This window comes from Theobroma umbraticum, unplaced genomic scaffold (assembly GCF_002168275.2).
Source record: "Theobroma umbraticum cultivar Fairchild unplaced genomic scaffold, ASM216827v3 scaffold_56.0, whole genome shotgun sequence".
NCBI classification, from domain to species: domain Eukaryota; kingdom Viridiplantae; phylum Streptophyta; class Magnoliopsida; order Malvales; family Malvaceae; genus Theobroma; species Theobroma umbraticum.
In genome coordinates, this window is record NW_018397256.1 from 8040989 (window position 1) to 8055758 (window position 14770).

Genomic DNA, 14770 nt, shown 5'->3' on the forward strand with positions numbered 1-14770 from the left:
TGAGGATAGATGACCTTAAGTTATGCACACTTTTCAAATTAAAGACTGCATTTACCTTTCTTTAATTTTTTGGATAAGGGAGACAACTTCATTAACATCAAAATGCTTGGTGCGTATCCTGTAACAGTCCAGACAATATTCTGGACATACATCACTCTCAGTGTATAGCATCTCAAGTCAAACAATACCCTGAAAAATTTAGTATGTCGTCATAATGCTCTACTAGCAAGCCTGAGAACTCTAGATACAGGATCAATGAACCTTAACTATGAAATTGAAAAAGATTTTGCCATGAGTATTATCCAATACACAGTGCAGTTGCCGGTCTTTGAGTAGCACACCAAGCAGAGAGTGCAAGGTGAAAAGTGTGGTCCTTTTAGTTTAGTGTCCCACCTGCATCGCAAATGTACAGTGTTAGCTAATATTAAGATGCAGAAAAAGTTATCCCTGTCACCACTTTCATTAGCATCAAACATGCACACCAGTGCATGCATTGACAACAGGTATTAATCTCATCTCCAGATGATTGATAAATATGTTATACGTATATCTGCCCCCTTGTGGATGATATCCGCTTCCTTCATTAGGCTAACTAAAAAAGAATAATTCCACCTCACCTACTCCAGAAATTGACACTGGATGGGTATCCCCTAGGTAACTAATGAGACTCAATTTTTTTTTTTCTTTTGAGAAGCAATGACGCTCAAAATTGTGGCTAAGACAGTAAAGATTCTTATTTAATGGGACCAAATGAAATAAAAAAATCAGTATGCTACATATGGACCAAAAATGCCATACTGGTGTTGCATGATGAAACAACAGCCTAGTTCTAAAGTCAAACAAAACTAATCAAGAGATTAGATATGCCAAAAGCAGAGGAGGTCCATACACAAATTGCTCCAGGAGCATACCATAGGATCATGCAACCACAACAGCTAAGTTCCATCTTTGTAGATAACGTAACTATCCATGCGTTTCAAATAAAACAATGCACTTGTTGATGTTTCAAATTTGAAAGTTTGAAAAAGGCCACCTTGTTGTCATGTTTGAGTCACATATGTTTGAGTCATATAGATAACCATGCAGTGAAAAAAGAATTGATTTGTTTGTGGTACATTATATCATAGGATTATATGGCCCTCCAAAAAAAAAAAAATTCATAGGATTATATGTAAGTATTGTTAACATAAGAGTTTCTGCTCATTTAACATTCATAGGAGAAGCTGTCCCAATGATTATAAGAATGCCAGGTACTGATATTACAAAGAGTCATAGCTTTCCTTAATTTGTCAAAAATCAGAGCAAGGTAATAAGCCTTGGGTTCATATATCATCTATTCATTGCAGTTTGGTTGGAATGGAGCAGCATCAATGAAGAGTTCTTTTAAGGAAAAATAAAGCAGGGTGTAGGCTTGATTAGGGACACACAAGATAAGGAGTTTCATTGATAGGTTGGTATTAGCTGTGAATAAGTTTCCTAGGTGCTTAATGTATGTCTTAGGCTGCTTTTGTTCCAAGGTCGAATCAGTCAGCTTGACTCAAGTTCTTGCGGCAGGTAGTTTATTTTATATGTATTAGTTTTCTCTACCTTTTTCTTCTTCTTTTTCCCTTTTTTAAACTAGGGTGGACAGAAGGCTAGCTTTGCAACAAAACGAAAAGATGAGGAATTATTTCCAATGGTTGAAGAAGTCCCAATACTCACCCCTAGTAGCAACAAACATGATTCTAAAACATACGTACCATGTAGTGCAGCAAAAAACTGCTTTAAGAAAGAACAATGCCCTATTTTCACTGTGCAGCAGAAGGAAGTTTGAAAGAACTAGTGCAGATTTTAGAAACAGAATAGAATTTGCTTCAACTCTAACTGAACCACATTTACATTTTTACCATAATGAAAGTTAACAACATATACTCTTGTTATCAATAAGGTTACTTTAGAAAACCAGTATCAATATGCATGACTAAATACCAAAGTATCAAACTATATAAGCCCATACGCTTCAATATCTACATTTTTATAGCAAATAGACACTATCAGAATCACTTTATTATTCTTTAGTTAAATCAATATCCATTGACGATGCCTGCCTAAGGTCACAATTGTTGCACTTAAACTAATATCCAAACAAACAAACAACCACACAACCTTTAAACCCTTAAAACTAAAAGAATACTAATAGCCTAAAAGGAAAAAAAATACAGGAACACGGAAAAGACCTTAATGGAAGCCATTAAGCGGCCGACTGAAACTTCTGCAACAAATCACAATGTGGCGTCTCACGAATAAACCCCCACTGCTGCCGCTGCAGCTCAAACCTACAATTCTGGGCCAAAACTGAATAATAATCTCTCTCAACACGCTCCTCGATCTTTATACGCTCAGGAGTATTAAGTGGATAATCCTGCTCAAATTTCGTTGACCTCACATAATAATTCACACCCTTCTGTGTTGTGAACTTGTACTCATAAGGATACGACCTGGACAGTGAATAAACAGGCTCAGAGGATGGTAAAAAGTTCAACAAAAGAATTAACAGAACCGGTAACAACTGAATCAGCATCCGAATATTGAATCCGGTAGAGCCATGATCCCCCATTCTAGCTCCCATCCCAGGCCCAAAATTGAAACTTCGAAATTGCGTGGTTGCAGGAGGCATTCCACCGAAGAAAAAGTTCCTAAATATCTCATCAGCATCAAAATCATTATCATAATAACCATTAAACCCGTTGCCTCCTCCGCCGCGATATGCTGAAGCTCTCCTTTCATAAACAGGTTCATCCGATCCGACAAGATCATATTTTTTCCTACTTTCTTCATTGCTTAGGCACTGAAACCCTTTTGAAACCAGCTTAAACGCTTCCTCAGCCCCGGGTGCTTTGTTCTTATCAGGATGAACTTTTAAGGATAGTTTCCGATAAGCTTTACGAATATCTTCAACGGAACACGTTTTCTCTAACCCCAAAATATCATAATAATCCTTCTTTTTCTTGATTTGCTTCACGATTGTGATTTGCTCTTCGGTGTAAGAAGCCGAAGAAGAAGAGGAGGCAGCTGACCCAGTTGATGGATTCCTTTGGCGAATTGACGGTTGATCAGACGGCTTAGAAGGAGAAGCCCCGGACGGATCTTTGGTGGACCCGGGAGATTCCGGGGCGGGTCGATCGTCGGATTCTTTTTCGGCTGCTGCTGATAAGAGATTGTCGATGGGAAGCGTTGGGTCCAGGCGACGCGCTTTGTTAAGGAATTTGAGCGCACGCGCTCGATCTCCAGCGTCCAACGCTTCTTTCCCGATTTTCAAGCACTTCAAGGCGTCATCTTTGTTGCCATCCATGTTTGAATTTGAGAAGGAAAAAAAAAAAGAAAAGAGGCAAAGATCGAATTGAAGGTGAAAAAATTGAAGGAAAAATCTTACCCTAGAAGAAATAGGGGGTGAAAAGGGCAAAAAGTGTATTAGCTAATTAGGGTTCATATGTAGAGATAGTGAAATAGAGGTGCTGATTTGGTTAACTAGTCGGAAATTAGGGTTTCATGATTTGAGGAGGGGGGAACCGGGGAAGAAGGGGAAAAGAGAGAGAGTTTCTGTGAAACTGTCGTCGGTTGCGTTTGTATGTGAAACAAATTGGGTGACACAGGGTTTTGGTTGGTATTTGGGGAATATATTAGGGGTAAATATGGACATATATGTTGTACCATTTTGATGGGATGGTGGTCCAATGAGAATCTAATCTTGCTCTTATTTTAATTTTCTATTACCATAGATCATGTTAAATTAATAATACTTAATAAAAAATTCAATTAAATTCTTTTTATAAGCTGAATTAAATTTCTATTTGTGCAAATAATGTTGTGAAAGAAACATATTACCATTCAGTTTTTCATTTTGGTTATGAGTTATGACTACGCTAGTATGATTTTCGAGAGGTTAACGTTCCTAAAATGATTTACCCAAATTAAGGTAATGTTTCATCTTTTATTATTATTATTATTATTTTTTTACAAATGAAAAAAGTTCATAATTTTATTTTTATTCCAATGATATTTAAATTTATCAAAAGTTTTACTAAAAGTAGTTATAAAAACACAAGATGTTTTACTTTTATTTAAATTTAAAATCTAATAAGTAAAGACCTTTTTAATAAATGTATATATTTCTTTGACATCTTTTTCAATTTTAATACAATTAAACTAATTTTTTTTTTTGGATTCAGGCCAAAGAAACTAGTACTAGTATTTATATTGGATAAGCCAGCTACGATATATTTATACAAAGTTAAAATTCAAACGAAAAAAAGAATTGGGCTTTATTTGGGCTAATAAAGTAAGTGGTTTTCAATTGGAGCATAGGCCCAAAATACATGGACACTAATTTCTTTGGGCCACATACCTACAGATTTTATTTAGTACCGGTACAATATTGAATCAATACAGAGAGGGGTTTGGAAAAGCGTTATTAGCCTAGGTTTTGAAAAGCTCAACCAGCCACGACGCAAAGCTTGGCAAGCAGTTTGCAGCACAACAGAAGAGCAAGATGGAGGAGAGCCAGAAGCCTTTTCAAGTAGACCTGGGAAATCTCTTGGCTTTTAACCCTTTTCACAACTTCCCCTCCCTCTCCACTTCCAGGTTTACTCTCTTTCTTTGCTTTTTTATTACAGTTTTAGAGTAATTTATTCTTTTTTTTTATCCTCCTCTTTTGTTTTTGGGGTTTTCAGTTATGTGGGTATTTGTTCCTTTTCTCTTTGAGGGTATTTTTCATTAACGAAATGATAAATTTCTGGTGCAAAGGAGATTCGGAGCTGTGATATCAATTATAATGGACATATTTTGGATACATTTTTTTTCCCCAAAGTTTGTTTAGTCCTTTTTCAAGGCATAGGCTGCCCTTTGTATATTTGAGTATTTGGTTCGTAAAGAAGTTGATCCTTATGTGTTACTTTCTTGATCTTCTGTCTGCTGCCCAATATGCTTAGGGATGAGGTAGTTAAGGCATGTCTAGAGGAGGGTACCAAATTAGTTCAAGCAGTTGCCGATCGTCTTTTTAACTTACCTTCGACGGAAGATGTAGATGGGCCGCTTGTGAAGCTGCCTCACTCGACAACAAAACTTCCAAGGGAGAAGCATGTAAGCCTACCCTCTTTTGTACCACTGTAATTAAAGAATAAGTATCTCCTAGCAAATGAATCTGAATTTTATCTATTTACTTATTCATTTGCATTATAAAATCTAGTTTGTAAGGTGCCACGAAACCTGAAATGCTTTGTGTGGTTGTATTTTCAGCTTCCGAAGCCTAAACCGCCTACAAAATGGGAAGAGTTTGCTAAAAAGAAAGGTAATTCATTTCACCAATCATCTGAAGTCTATATGGCTATTTTAGAATTTTGAGTTTATTCTCATTTCCCTTTTTCTGAAGATCATTCTGTTTGCTTGTCCCCTTTTGAGATATCTTGTAGGTATAAAGACACGTAAAAAGGACAAAGTTGTATGGGATGAACAAACTGGTACATGGAAACGTCGCTATGGTTATGATCGTGTTAATGATGATAAAGACATACCCATCATTGATGCTAAGATGACTGATGGTGAGTATGAATGAATTGCTGCCTTATGGAAGATCAACCAATAATATCTATATTTGACTTTTTAATTGTTATATTATTCCTTGGGAATAAACAATTGTAAATGCCCTTGTGGGTAATAAGTGTACTACATATTGAAGTGATAGGCCTTATAAGTTTAGAAGTATTGGACATAATGGACCAATTTGATTTTTTTGATCACGATTGTTGCTTTTTGCAGAGCCAGGTATGGATCCTTTTGCAAAAAGACAAGATGATAAGAAGAAACGAGTTGAGAAGCAAGAGAAGAATCGCCTGCAGAACTTGAAACAAGCTGCAAAAGTTGGTGCTTTGCCAAGGTTTTACCCATCCATTGTTTACTAGTTATTTTCAAGACAGTATAGATTTTTCCTTTTCTTTATCCTAATCATAGTTCACCTTATGGCTATAAATAAGTCTCTCCTTGGGTTTATTCTACATGTAACATCATTAATTCTGCTCTAACTTGTAACTCCTGTTCTTTGATTGATATCCCTTATACCTTAACATCTATTTCATTTTAGTAGTTTTAAGGGTTGGCCACTGATTCCAGACCATGCCTATAGAAAGTTCTTATAGATGTCATGGGTTGCTTTCTTTTCTATAGGCAGCATTTCTCTGTCTAAATTGCTCTAGTTATTGATGAGAATATCTGACTGGTTATTGGAGCTTGTGTAAGGTAGATTTTTTGTCGTGTTTATTGCTCCTGTTCCAGTTCTTGCAACTTCCAAGAGGATACACTTCTGATTGCTGTGATAACCTATTTCTTTTCTTTTCTAATTTCTGGTTTTAGAGTTTGACTATTTATTATGTTTCTTCGAGTTGTTTTGAATTTTGAAATGGTTTGCCCCATTTCTTTTCTTTTCTAATTTCTGGTTTTAGAGTTTGACTGTTTGTTATGTTTTGGTCGAGTTGTTTTTAATTTTGAAACGGTTTGCTGCAGCCATGTTCAGCTTGCTGCTACAGCTTTGCCCATAACAGGAACCCAGGCTCCAACTAAGAAAGTTACTAAAGATGAATTGGGGAATGCAGCTGGGATGGCTGCTACTTCTACAGCCAGTGGTGGGAAATTTGATAGGAAGTTGCCAGGAGAAAAACCTGCTAAAAAGCAGGGAAAGCACCGCAAGGTTTGCACACCCGGCCTTTGCTTCAATGTAATTATTTCTCATAAATAATAATGGCATGCTCCAATAAGTTGTCTTCTATCTTCTTCAGTTCTTACCAGTTGTTGAGGGATCAGGGATAGGCTCACAAGAGAAGGAGCAAACTGAGAATGTTCTGAACAAGCTAATTGCCAAGCATTCCCATGAGATACTTAATGTTGACAAGGTAAGTGTGAGCCATGTAGTTGGGTTCATCTGGTGGTAAATTTGACCTTCCATATGGAAATTTGTTGATCATCCGAGCCTGTATTGTTTTGAAATCAGGCTGTTACCATGTACAATGTGAAGAAAGAGAAGAAAGCAAGGAATAGAAGGAACCAAGAAGGGAAGTCCTCATCCAGTTCAAACAAGTTGAAACCGAAAAAGCAACTTCATAAGAAGACTGCAAAGAAAGGATCAGGATCATCCAAGAAAGGGAAGGCAAAATGAAATTATTAGTTGGTAATCATTTTGGTAAGCTTGTAGAGATTCGGGTAAGATACAATCACAATTTTGTTTACTGGGAACAAGAGAGTTATATGTACCAAATGTTCTGACAATTTTGTAAGACAGGTTAAAATTTTCGTAGTATTGATTCTGCTGGCTCCTCTTGAGTCCTCCCTTTCGTTTCTCTTCTTTGCTTCATTGGCAACGACTACTGCAAATCTCGAGGCTAGGAAAAATCTGCAACCCCCACTTTAAAATTTTGGTTAGCTGGACGAGTCAACGATGGTGATGCTGGAATTGCTTTTAACGGCGAGCTAATCAGGATTTTGAAACCAGAATTTTATCAGCAGTCTACGTGTGGCTCTAAAGATTGAAGGTTCCCCTGGATCAAAGTGTCAATTTTATCTGAGTCTTGTGGCAAGAAATCAAGTATCTCAGATCTGAGATTCGATGAAAAATGCAGACAAAGAACTGCAAAATTTTGAGTTACTATGTCCTCATCCTCCTTTAAAACAAGTAAATGTAGAGCACTAACAATCCGTGAGACAACGAGATTGTGGCTGTCGAGGCTACAATAGTTGTTGTCCTGTAATAAAATACTAGGGGAAAGCAAAGTTCTTCTAGTAATAGTAAGCTTCACCGGAATATACCAACAGGGGAAACAATTGGAATAACGTTGAAAAATAAATTTACCAAAAAGACTTTTCCTAGATCTATTCAATGCTCTGAACCATTGTCCAAAGGCTTTGTTTACCAAACGCAAAATTGAAAGTCAAGTATTCAATTAACAACTCACGCTATAAGTGAAGTTTAACAACAGCAATTTGGAGAACCTACCCTTGTCCGGAAGGGGAGGGAGCGGGTAGGAGGGAAGCAAAAGAATATTTTTTTATAGTAATATAAAAATTGTTGCAATTGTTTAGTCATATCACCTTGAAAGTCAATCAAAATCGTTTCATGTTTCACAAAACAGGAGACTGGAATTCATTTATATCTCAAGTATTTTGTTTCATGCTATGTATGTGATCCTGGTTTTGGTAATAATGCATTCAAAGCGTTTTTATTGAATTGACCGTCCACGCCCTTTGAAAATTTGTGACCGTTCTTTCCAGCGAAGGAACACCTTTTAAAACACAGCTTTAGCCGACACTCTAGACTACACTATTCATCAGCAGAACCATATCTCCTGATTCTCTTCCGTCTCCTCTCTAAAGTCTAACTTTTGGCTTTGGAGGGAGAGGGGAAGAGAGAACCTCCTTTCCTCTCCACTTCATCAAACCCATCTGGTAATCCCAATAAACCTCGAATATCTCAAATACCCTTTATTCTAAATTCTTTATTCTTGCAGCTGTTTCTTCTTGTATTCCTCTAGGAAATCCTTTTTCTTTTTTCTTAGCCAATTTATTCAATACCCATCTGCTAAAATTTATTGGGTAAACTTTTTTGAGAATACCCATTTGCAAAAAACCATTTCTTTACAAAACACAAGTTCATCCGTGTACTTTAGGACGAGAAAGGCGGTTGCTTTCTTTTAAGCTATTGACTAATGGCAGCCGAACAGAGTTTACAAGTTGTTCAGCATGGCAACAAAGATGTGGTTTTTAGTAGTTCTGGTATTAAGATTGAATGCTCTTTTTCTCATAAGAGGGTTAGTTTGAAAGCTCATGGCTTTTTCGCAAGTGTTAATCAAGCTGGGATGGGATTTGCTATCTCACCAAACCCTCCGACTTCGCTGGAGAATACTGCAAAGTTCCCCTATGCTAGCCTACATACACAATTTGTTTCAGTCCCTGAACCTGGATTTCAGCTTGAGAAGGTTCCACAACTGCTGTTGGATGATGAACTTGAGATTGCTGAGAGGGTGGTGAAGAAGAAGAAGGAGAAGAAGGGTGGCTTTAAGTTGAGAATTAAGATTAGAAATGAATCATTGAGGAGGTTGATGAGTGGGGCAGTTGCAGGTGCTGTATCGAGGACTGCTGTAGCTCCATTGGAGACCATAAAAACGCATTTGATGGTGGGGAGTTGTGGGAATTCTATGGCTGAAGTGTTTGATAACATCATGAGGGGTGAGGGATGGAAAGGCCTGTTTAGGGGCAATTTGGTGAATGTTATTCGCGTTGCGCCAAGCAAGGCTATTGAGGTGTGTAGTTAAGGACTCAATTTCTTATGGTTAGATTTTTTTACCGTTCATCATTGTTTTGGACTTTAGTAATTTCTTGCTTGGTGAACTGTTTGTACACCATTGTGTGGTTCTGGTTGGCATATGCTTCCTTTACTTACTGATCTGGTATGTATTTTCCTTTTTTGTGTGGTGCGTATTTTGATGTTTGAAGGTCTAATTTCCAGACTAGGATCTTTGGTTTGATTTTCTTTATTTTGTTTTTGTGTCTCGAGACTTGGTTTGTAGGTCCATAAATCTCAAGATTATTTGCTAGACATCTACTTGATAGAATTAATATGGCTGTTTCTTTGGTTGCCAAAGAGGAGCTACGTACCATGCGTCTCTTACTGTTTTCCGTTGGGGTCCTAATGAATTTCCCATGCAAAATCAAGGTTGTTTTGATACTTGAGGGTGGGATTGCCTGCTAATTTAGGTGGGTAGCATACAAGAGTAACAAACAAAAGAGATGAGGAAAAGACCCTAAAATCAAACAAGTAAATAAAATCTGAGAAGGATCAAGATCTTTAGAAGCATTTTGCTTCTCCCCTTCTTGTCTGTGTCTTTATTGGTTGCCGTATCTGATACAATAAGGCTCCCCTTAATAGGCTTTCATGGTCAAGATTGATGTCCGGTTTTCTTCTCTCTCTTCCTTTCATCTGCTTGCATTTCCTCTTTGGCAAATCATCTGATGAGCAGAAGACGTGTCCAGACAAGTTCTTGCAGCCTTCTTCCATTTGTGTTGTTGGTTCCTTTATGTCGTTGCCCATGTCTGTACATGTCTAATTCTCTAGGTGTTTTTAAAAAACTATCTCACATTCAACTGATTTAGTCTTTATCCTAAAATCATGCTATAAATTGTCTTTCATGAATAGTAAACACTTATCTTGGTGGTGGAACCTTTGTGCAGTTATTTGCATATGAGACTGTTAAGAAACAGTTAACACCTGAACATGGGGAACAGCCCAAACTCCCTCTTCCAGCCTCATTTATTGCAGGCGCTGTTGCTGGAGTTAGCTCTACCTTGTGCACATACCCTCTGGAGTTACTCAAAACTCGTTTAACTGTCAAGGTGAGCATGAACTTTGGGAAGGATTGGTAAACTAATGAACAATGCTAATTCTTCATGTAAAGTATCTTTACCGCTTACCGTTTTGTTCTGATTGCAGGAAGATTACAAGGATCTTTTGGATGCCATCGTAAAAATTGTGCAGGCAGAAGGGCCAGCAGGACTGTTCAAAGGCCTTACTCCTAGTTTGATAGGAGTGGTTCCTTATGCTGCCACTAATTATTTTGTGTATGATACGTTAAGAAAAGCTTATAAAAAAGCTTTTAAGAAGGAGGAAATTGGAAATGTCATGACTCTTCTAATTGGATCAGTAGCTGGTGCAGTCTCAAGTAGTGCAACTTTCCCACTTGAGGTAGCTCGGAAGCAGATGCAGGCTGGGGCTCTTAATGGAAGACAGTTCCAGAACATGCTTCATGCTTTGACAAGCATACTTGAGAAAGAAGGAATCCCAGGTCTTTATAGAGGCTTGGGCCCAAGCTGCATGAAATTGGTTCCTGCAGCTGGGATTTCATTCATGTGCTATGAGGCGTGCAAGAGGATACTAATGGAGAAAGAATCTGTATGATATCCCTTGAAAGTGGTAGCTACTTACTTCTGACCTCATTGCTGAGGAGCTGCAATTTGATCCGGAAAACAATTTTTGCCTCTATGGCATACATTAGAATTTTTGTACCCTTCCATGTTATAGTGGACACAATTTTTATAAATACAAAGGTGTTGATGTGAAATAAATAAAAAAATAAATTAAAAAACATTTAAATGGTCAAAGTGATTAATAATTTTGTTTTTATGTTTGTTTGACTTTATTTTTTCTCAACTTATCTATCTTTTTAATGACAAAAGTCAAACTAAACAAAAACTCTTTAAAAAATAAATAACTTTTTTTTAAAAAATAAAATTTACAAAAAAAACTTAAAACAAATCGTTTTTTGTTTTAAAAAATATAAAAAAAAATTATTTTTATTTCAAAAATATCCTCTTATAATATTAACTTCTCAAAAAAAAATTAGCTTTTACAATAATTTTAACTAAAATTATAACTTACAAACAAAAACTTATAAAAAGAAATTTATCCAATAATTTCAACTTAATTATAAAAATTACAATTTTTTAAAAAAACAACTTAATAACTTTTAAACTAAAAAAAAATAGACCACACAAACTCTTTATATGTTACTTTACCAAGTAAATTAATGTCACTTTATTGATAACATTTAACTTAACAATTGACTTTCGAACATGAGATATTAATACAGATGTTTGAAGAGCCCAACAGCCCAGATGAGATATCCAAAACCATGCTTACCCCTTTGCAAGGTGAAATGATGATTTGACATGACAAGTGAAATAAAGCAATTTTGTCCCTGCATATTTTTCTTAAGCTCCAAAATGCATAGGCTGGGGAGAATTCAACCAGTGATCTCGGAAGGGAAGGGGAAAAAAGGGGATTACATAAAAACATATCTGCAAAAGGTGCAGTGTTATGTGAGGAAAGGACCACTTCAAATTGCAGCTTTAGTATTCTTACATCCCCTTAACGGCTGGAAACATCGTGCAAGCCACTTCTTAATTGCAACAACATTATGTCATTAGAAGGTTAAATCATAATGTCTTTCATCCACTAAGGCAATAGTTCAGGATGATACCAAGATTGCATCAACATATTGAGAAAACAGAAGCCAAATAAATCAGTTAACAAAATTGAATATTGAAAAGAAAGAAGATTTTTTTTTTTTTAATTTACCATCCTAGCAAGACAAAGATAACTCAAACACCTACAATGTGTAAAAAACCTAAGTGTCTGAACCAATACTAGGGCATTAAAAACTGACCACCAGAAACCAACAACAAACTCCTTCCAAGTTTCAACTCTGTTCCTCTCCATCCACAGCATCTCTTTCTTCAGCAGAAGCAGCCATTAATTCATCAAAGTTTTCTGTCTTTCCCAGCAATATCTCAATCTGAGAAAACATAAAAAACATATCTATCAATACTCGAGCTAGAAGGAAGAACAAAACTCAGCAATACAATGATTAACACATTATGATTAAATAAGCACCAATAAAAGGAAATGTCAATAATACGAAATTTGATATTGAATTTCCCTATATCAATTATAAAATTTCACTTTATTAGGAGAGAGAAAATGTATCTCGGCTTGCAAATGTGTTTTTGCATATTTTTGCATAAACCACGGCATATCCAAAAGGAAGCATGAAGAGCTAATGCATGAACTTACCTTTGCTTTTTGGACAGGCCGCCCTCTAGAGTCCTCCTTCATATCAACTGTTGAGGTCATAATCTCTGCACAGGTGCAGGTTGATTCCCATGATTATAAGGACTCAAGAGTTATATTAATGCATGCTTTTCTTAAAAAAAAAAAAAGTGGAAGACATCTTACTCTTCTCAACAGCCAAACCATTGTTTTTCAGAATTTCTGCAATCGTGACAACTGTCGCAATTGCTGCATATATGACACAACCAATAAAAAAATGATTTAGTAAAATTCTCAGAATGTAGCACACAATAAATTTAAGTTCATCGAAGAAAAATTAGAACCAGAAAATATATTAGAAGCACCAGTAACAGATAAATTAAATCACAAACACTTTGCAATAGAGAAAAAAAAAAGTTAAGAAATGCTTCAGAGCATCTTCAGTGCACAATATCCCCATATAAGCAGGTGTAAAACAAACAACTTATCAATAGCTCCTCAGCCAAAGCAAGAGGAAGAGTGAGCAGATTATTTAAAATAATTGGGTGCCATAACCTTCATGGAAATTATAATTTACAAGTACATACTGAACCACACAGCTCCTATAAGTAGTGACGATAGGACAAATTAAACAAAAACCAAAACCCATATCTGAGAAAAATCGACTCATGTTCAGATCTGAGAAAAAGGTAAAACGAAATTAAAGTATAAATTAGAGAACAGAAGAAGTGATTAGTACCCATGCCAAGTGCGGACAGCTCCACCTCATTGTGCTGTTGCATATACCTCTGCAAACAAAAGGATAAAAAGGTTATCCTAAGATGAATGTAAACCATTAATAAAGAATTTAATCCGCTCAGTTGTAGCTAACACCTAAAACCTAGATCCCTAATAGTTAAAAAAAAAAACCCAGATAAGGAAAAACCTAAAATCCACCAAAATTTCACCGGTGTTATTCAAATTCAGCAGATTATTTTCACAGATTAGGATGCAAAATTAGAAAGGAGAGTAAACAGAGCTGAGCAGAAGGACTAGGAGACGTAAAAAGGAAGAAGAAAGAGTAGAAACCTTGGCGAGATTAACGTAGAAAAACAAGGGCTTTTTGGTATTGGAGACTTGAATCCGGTTCTTCTTGTGGGAATCGGCGCCCAAGTTCATGTTGTTCACTCCTTGGGTGATTTCTTCCATTTTGAGACCTTTGCTACCCACACCTTAACCCTAACACCCCAAAAACCTGTGTCTCAGTCTCTGCGTATTGCAGGATGATAAAATGTGCGGAAAAGACAAGTGAAACACCGGGGACAGCAGAGCAGAGAGTGAAAGTAGAGGCCCCCCACAATTTAATTGCAAGCTTTGCAGTCTATTTTTTGAGCGCTGTTTTAAATTGATGGATCTTCTTGTGGTGGCTACTGACTGGCTAGGGTTTCTTGGGAACTGGCCTTGACCATAAAAAACTCAAAACAACCTTTTCAGTACTTGTACTTTTTAATTTTATTTAATTTAATTTTTATATTAAAATAATTTAATTTATTAATTTTAAAAATTATATCAATTTAATTTTACTTTAAATAATAAAGTCTATGTTAACTTGTCACATTTTAATAACGTTACATTTTAAGATTATGACATGACATAATATACCACATAATATCGAGCGACAACATGATAATGCCACGTGACATTATACGATGACCTGATAAAAAAAATTTTAAAAAAATACTATTACATCATAGAAATTAAATTAAATAAAAATATATAATATATGAATCAAATTGATAAAATTGATATGTTAAGGGATTAAATTAAAAAAATATAAATTTTTAAGTAAATTATTGATATACTTATTAATAAATTAAATATTTAAGTGTAAAAGATTTATGATGTTAAAAAATATATATAAATATTTTCTTACTTAATTATTTGGTTATAGAATATATAAATTAATTTATCTTTTTTACAAAAATTAAGTTCGAATTCTCCTTTTATAAAAAAATTTTGAACAAATTTCATACCTAAAATTAAATTTAGATGAATAACTTGCATTAAGTTAAAATAAAATAATATAAAATGACTAAATATGTTAATTTAGTTACAATTTTTACAATTTATAAATACACATTCTTTTGAAAATTATTCAACTCTTACCCA

The 14770-nt window shown here is 35.6% G+C and overlaps 3 protein-coding genes and 1 pseudogene across 4 annotated transcripts; 2 read left to right on the forward strand and 2 right to left on the reverse strand.

The window, feature by feature from the left end:
- Nucleotides 1-10: 10 nt before the first annotated feature.
- Nucleotides 11-3625, reverse strand: LOC110410177 (chaperone protein dnaJ 49 pseudogene; annotated as a pseudogene). Its single transcript, XR_016350845.1, has 2 exons — nucleotides 2217-3625; nucleotides 11-393 (listed from the first exon to the last, which is right to left on the reverse strand). The product of XR_016350845.1 is annotated as a chaperone protein dnaJ 49 pseudogene (transcript).
- Nucleotides 3626-4432: 807 nt separating this feature from the next.
- Nucleotides 4433-7364, forward strand: LOC110410179 (ribosome biogenesis regulatory protein (RRS1) family protein). Its single transcript, XM_021419769.1, has 8 exons — nucleotides 4433-4620; nucleotides 4968-5118; nucleotides 5275-5326; nucleotides 5448-5576; nucleotides 5794-5911; nucleotides 6535-6718; nucleotides 6807-6920; nucleotides 7019-7364. The coding sequence occupies exons 1-8, from the start codon at nucleotides 4529-4531 to the stop codon at nucleotides 7181-7183; spliced, it is 1005 nt and encodes a 334-aa protein (XP_021275444.1). The 5' UTR covers nucleotides 4433-4528; the 3' UTR covers nucleotides 7184-7364.
- Nucleotides 7365-8281: 917 nt separating this feature from the next.
- Nucleotides 8282-11178, forward strand: LOC110410649 (adenine nucleotide transporter BT1, chloroplastic/mitochondrial-like). Its single transcript, XM_021420460.2, has 3 exons — nucleotides 8282-9320; nucleotides 10249-10410; nucleotides 10508-11178. The coding sequence occupies exons 1-3, from the start codon at nucleotides 8727-8729 to the stop codon at nucleotides 10970-10972; spliced, it is 1221 nt and encodes a 406-aa protein (XP_021276135.1). The 5' UTR covers nucleotides 8282-8726; the 3' UTR covers nucleotides 10973-11178.
- A 792-nt stretch (nucleotides 11179-11970) lies between these two features.
- Nucleotides 11971-14054, reverse strand: LOC110410888 (uncharacterized protein At2g34160-like). Its single transcript, XM_021420806.2, has 5 exons — nucleotides 13691-14054; nucleotides 13362-13410; nucleotides 12809-12871; nucleotides 12647-12711; nucleotides 11971-12368 (listed from the first exon to the last, which is right to left on the reverse strand). Exons 1-5 carry the CDS (start codon nucleotides 13808-13810, stop codon nucleotides 12273-12275), a joined length of 393 nt encoding a protein of 130 aa, XP_021276481.1. The 5' UTR covers nucleotides 13811-14054; the 3' UTR covers nucleotides 11971-12272.
- Nucleotides 14055-14770: the final 716 nt, after the last annotated feature.

What these genes read in the sequence shown, in the direction of transcription:
- LOC110410179 (XM_021419769.1), top strand. Translation starts at nt 4,529, where the DNA reads ATGGAGGAGAGCCAGAAGCCTTTTCAAGTAGACCTGGGAAATCTCTTG. An exon ending in AGAGTTTGCTAAAAAGAAAG is followed by an intron (nt 5,327 to 5,447) that starts GTAATTCATTTC and finishes GATATCTTGTAG; the next exon opens with GTATAAAGACACGTAAAAAG. An exon ending in AGATACTTAATGTTGACAAG is followed by an intron (nt 6,921 to 7,018) that starts GTAAGTGTGAGC and finishes TTTTGAAATCAG; the next exon opens with GCTGTTACCATGTACAATGT.
- LOC110410888 (XM_021420806.2), bottom strand. Translation starts at nt 13,810, where the DNA reads ATGGAAGAAATCACCCAAGGAGTGAACAACATGAACTTGGGCGCCGAT. An exon ending in TCTACGTTAATCTCGCCAAG is followed by an intron (nt 13,411 to 13,690) that starts GTTTCTACTCTT and finishes TTTTGTTTGCAG; the next exon opens with AGGTATATGCAACAGCACAA. An exon ending in GCTGTCCGCACTTGGCATGG is followed by an intron (nt 12,872 to 13,361) that starts GTACTAATCACT and finishes TCATATATGCAG; the next exon opens with CAATTGCGACAGTTGTCACG.
- LOC110410649 (XM_021420460.2), top strand. Translation starts at nt 8,727, where the DNA reads ATGGCAGCCGAACAGAGTTTACAAGTTGTTCAGCATGGCAACAAAGAT. An exon ending in CGCCAAGCAAGGCTATTGAG is followed by an intron (nt 9,321 to 10,248) that starts GTGTGTAGTTAA and finishes ACCTTTGTGCAG; the next exon opens with TTATTTGCATATGAGACTGT. An exon ending in AAACTCGTTTAACTGTCAAG is followed by an intron (nt 10,411 to 10,507) that starts GTGAGCATGAAC and finishes TTCTGATTGCAG; the next exon opens with GAAGATTACAAGGATCTTTT.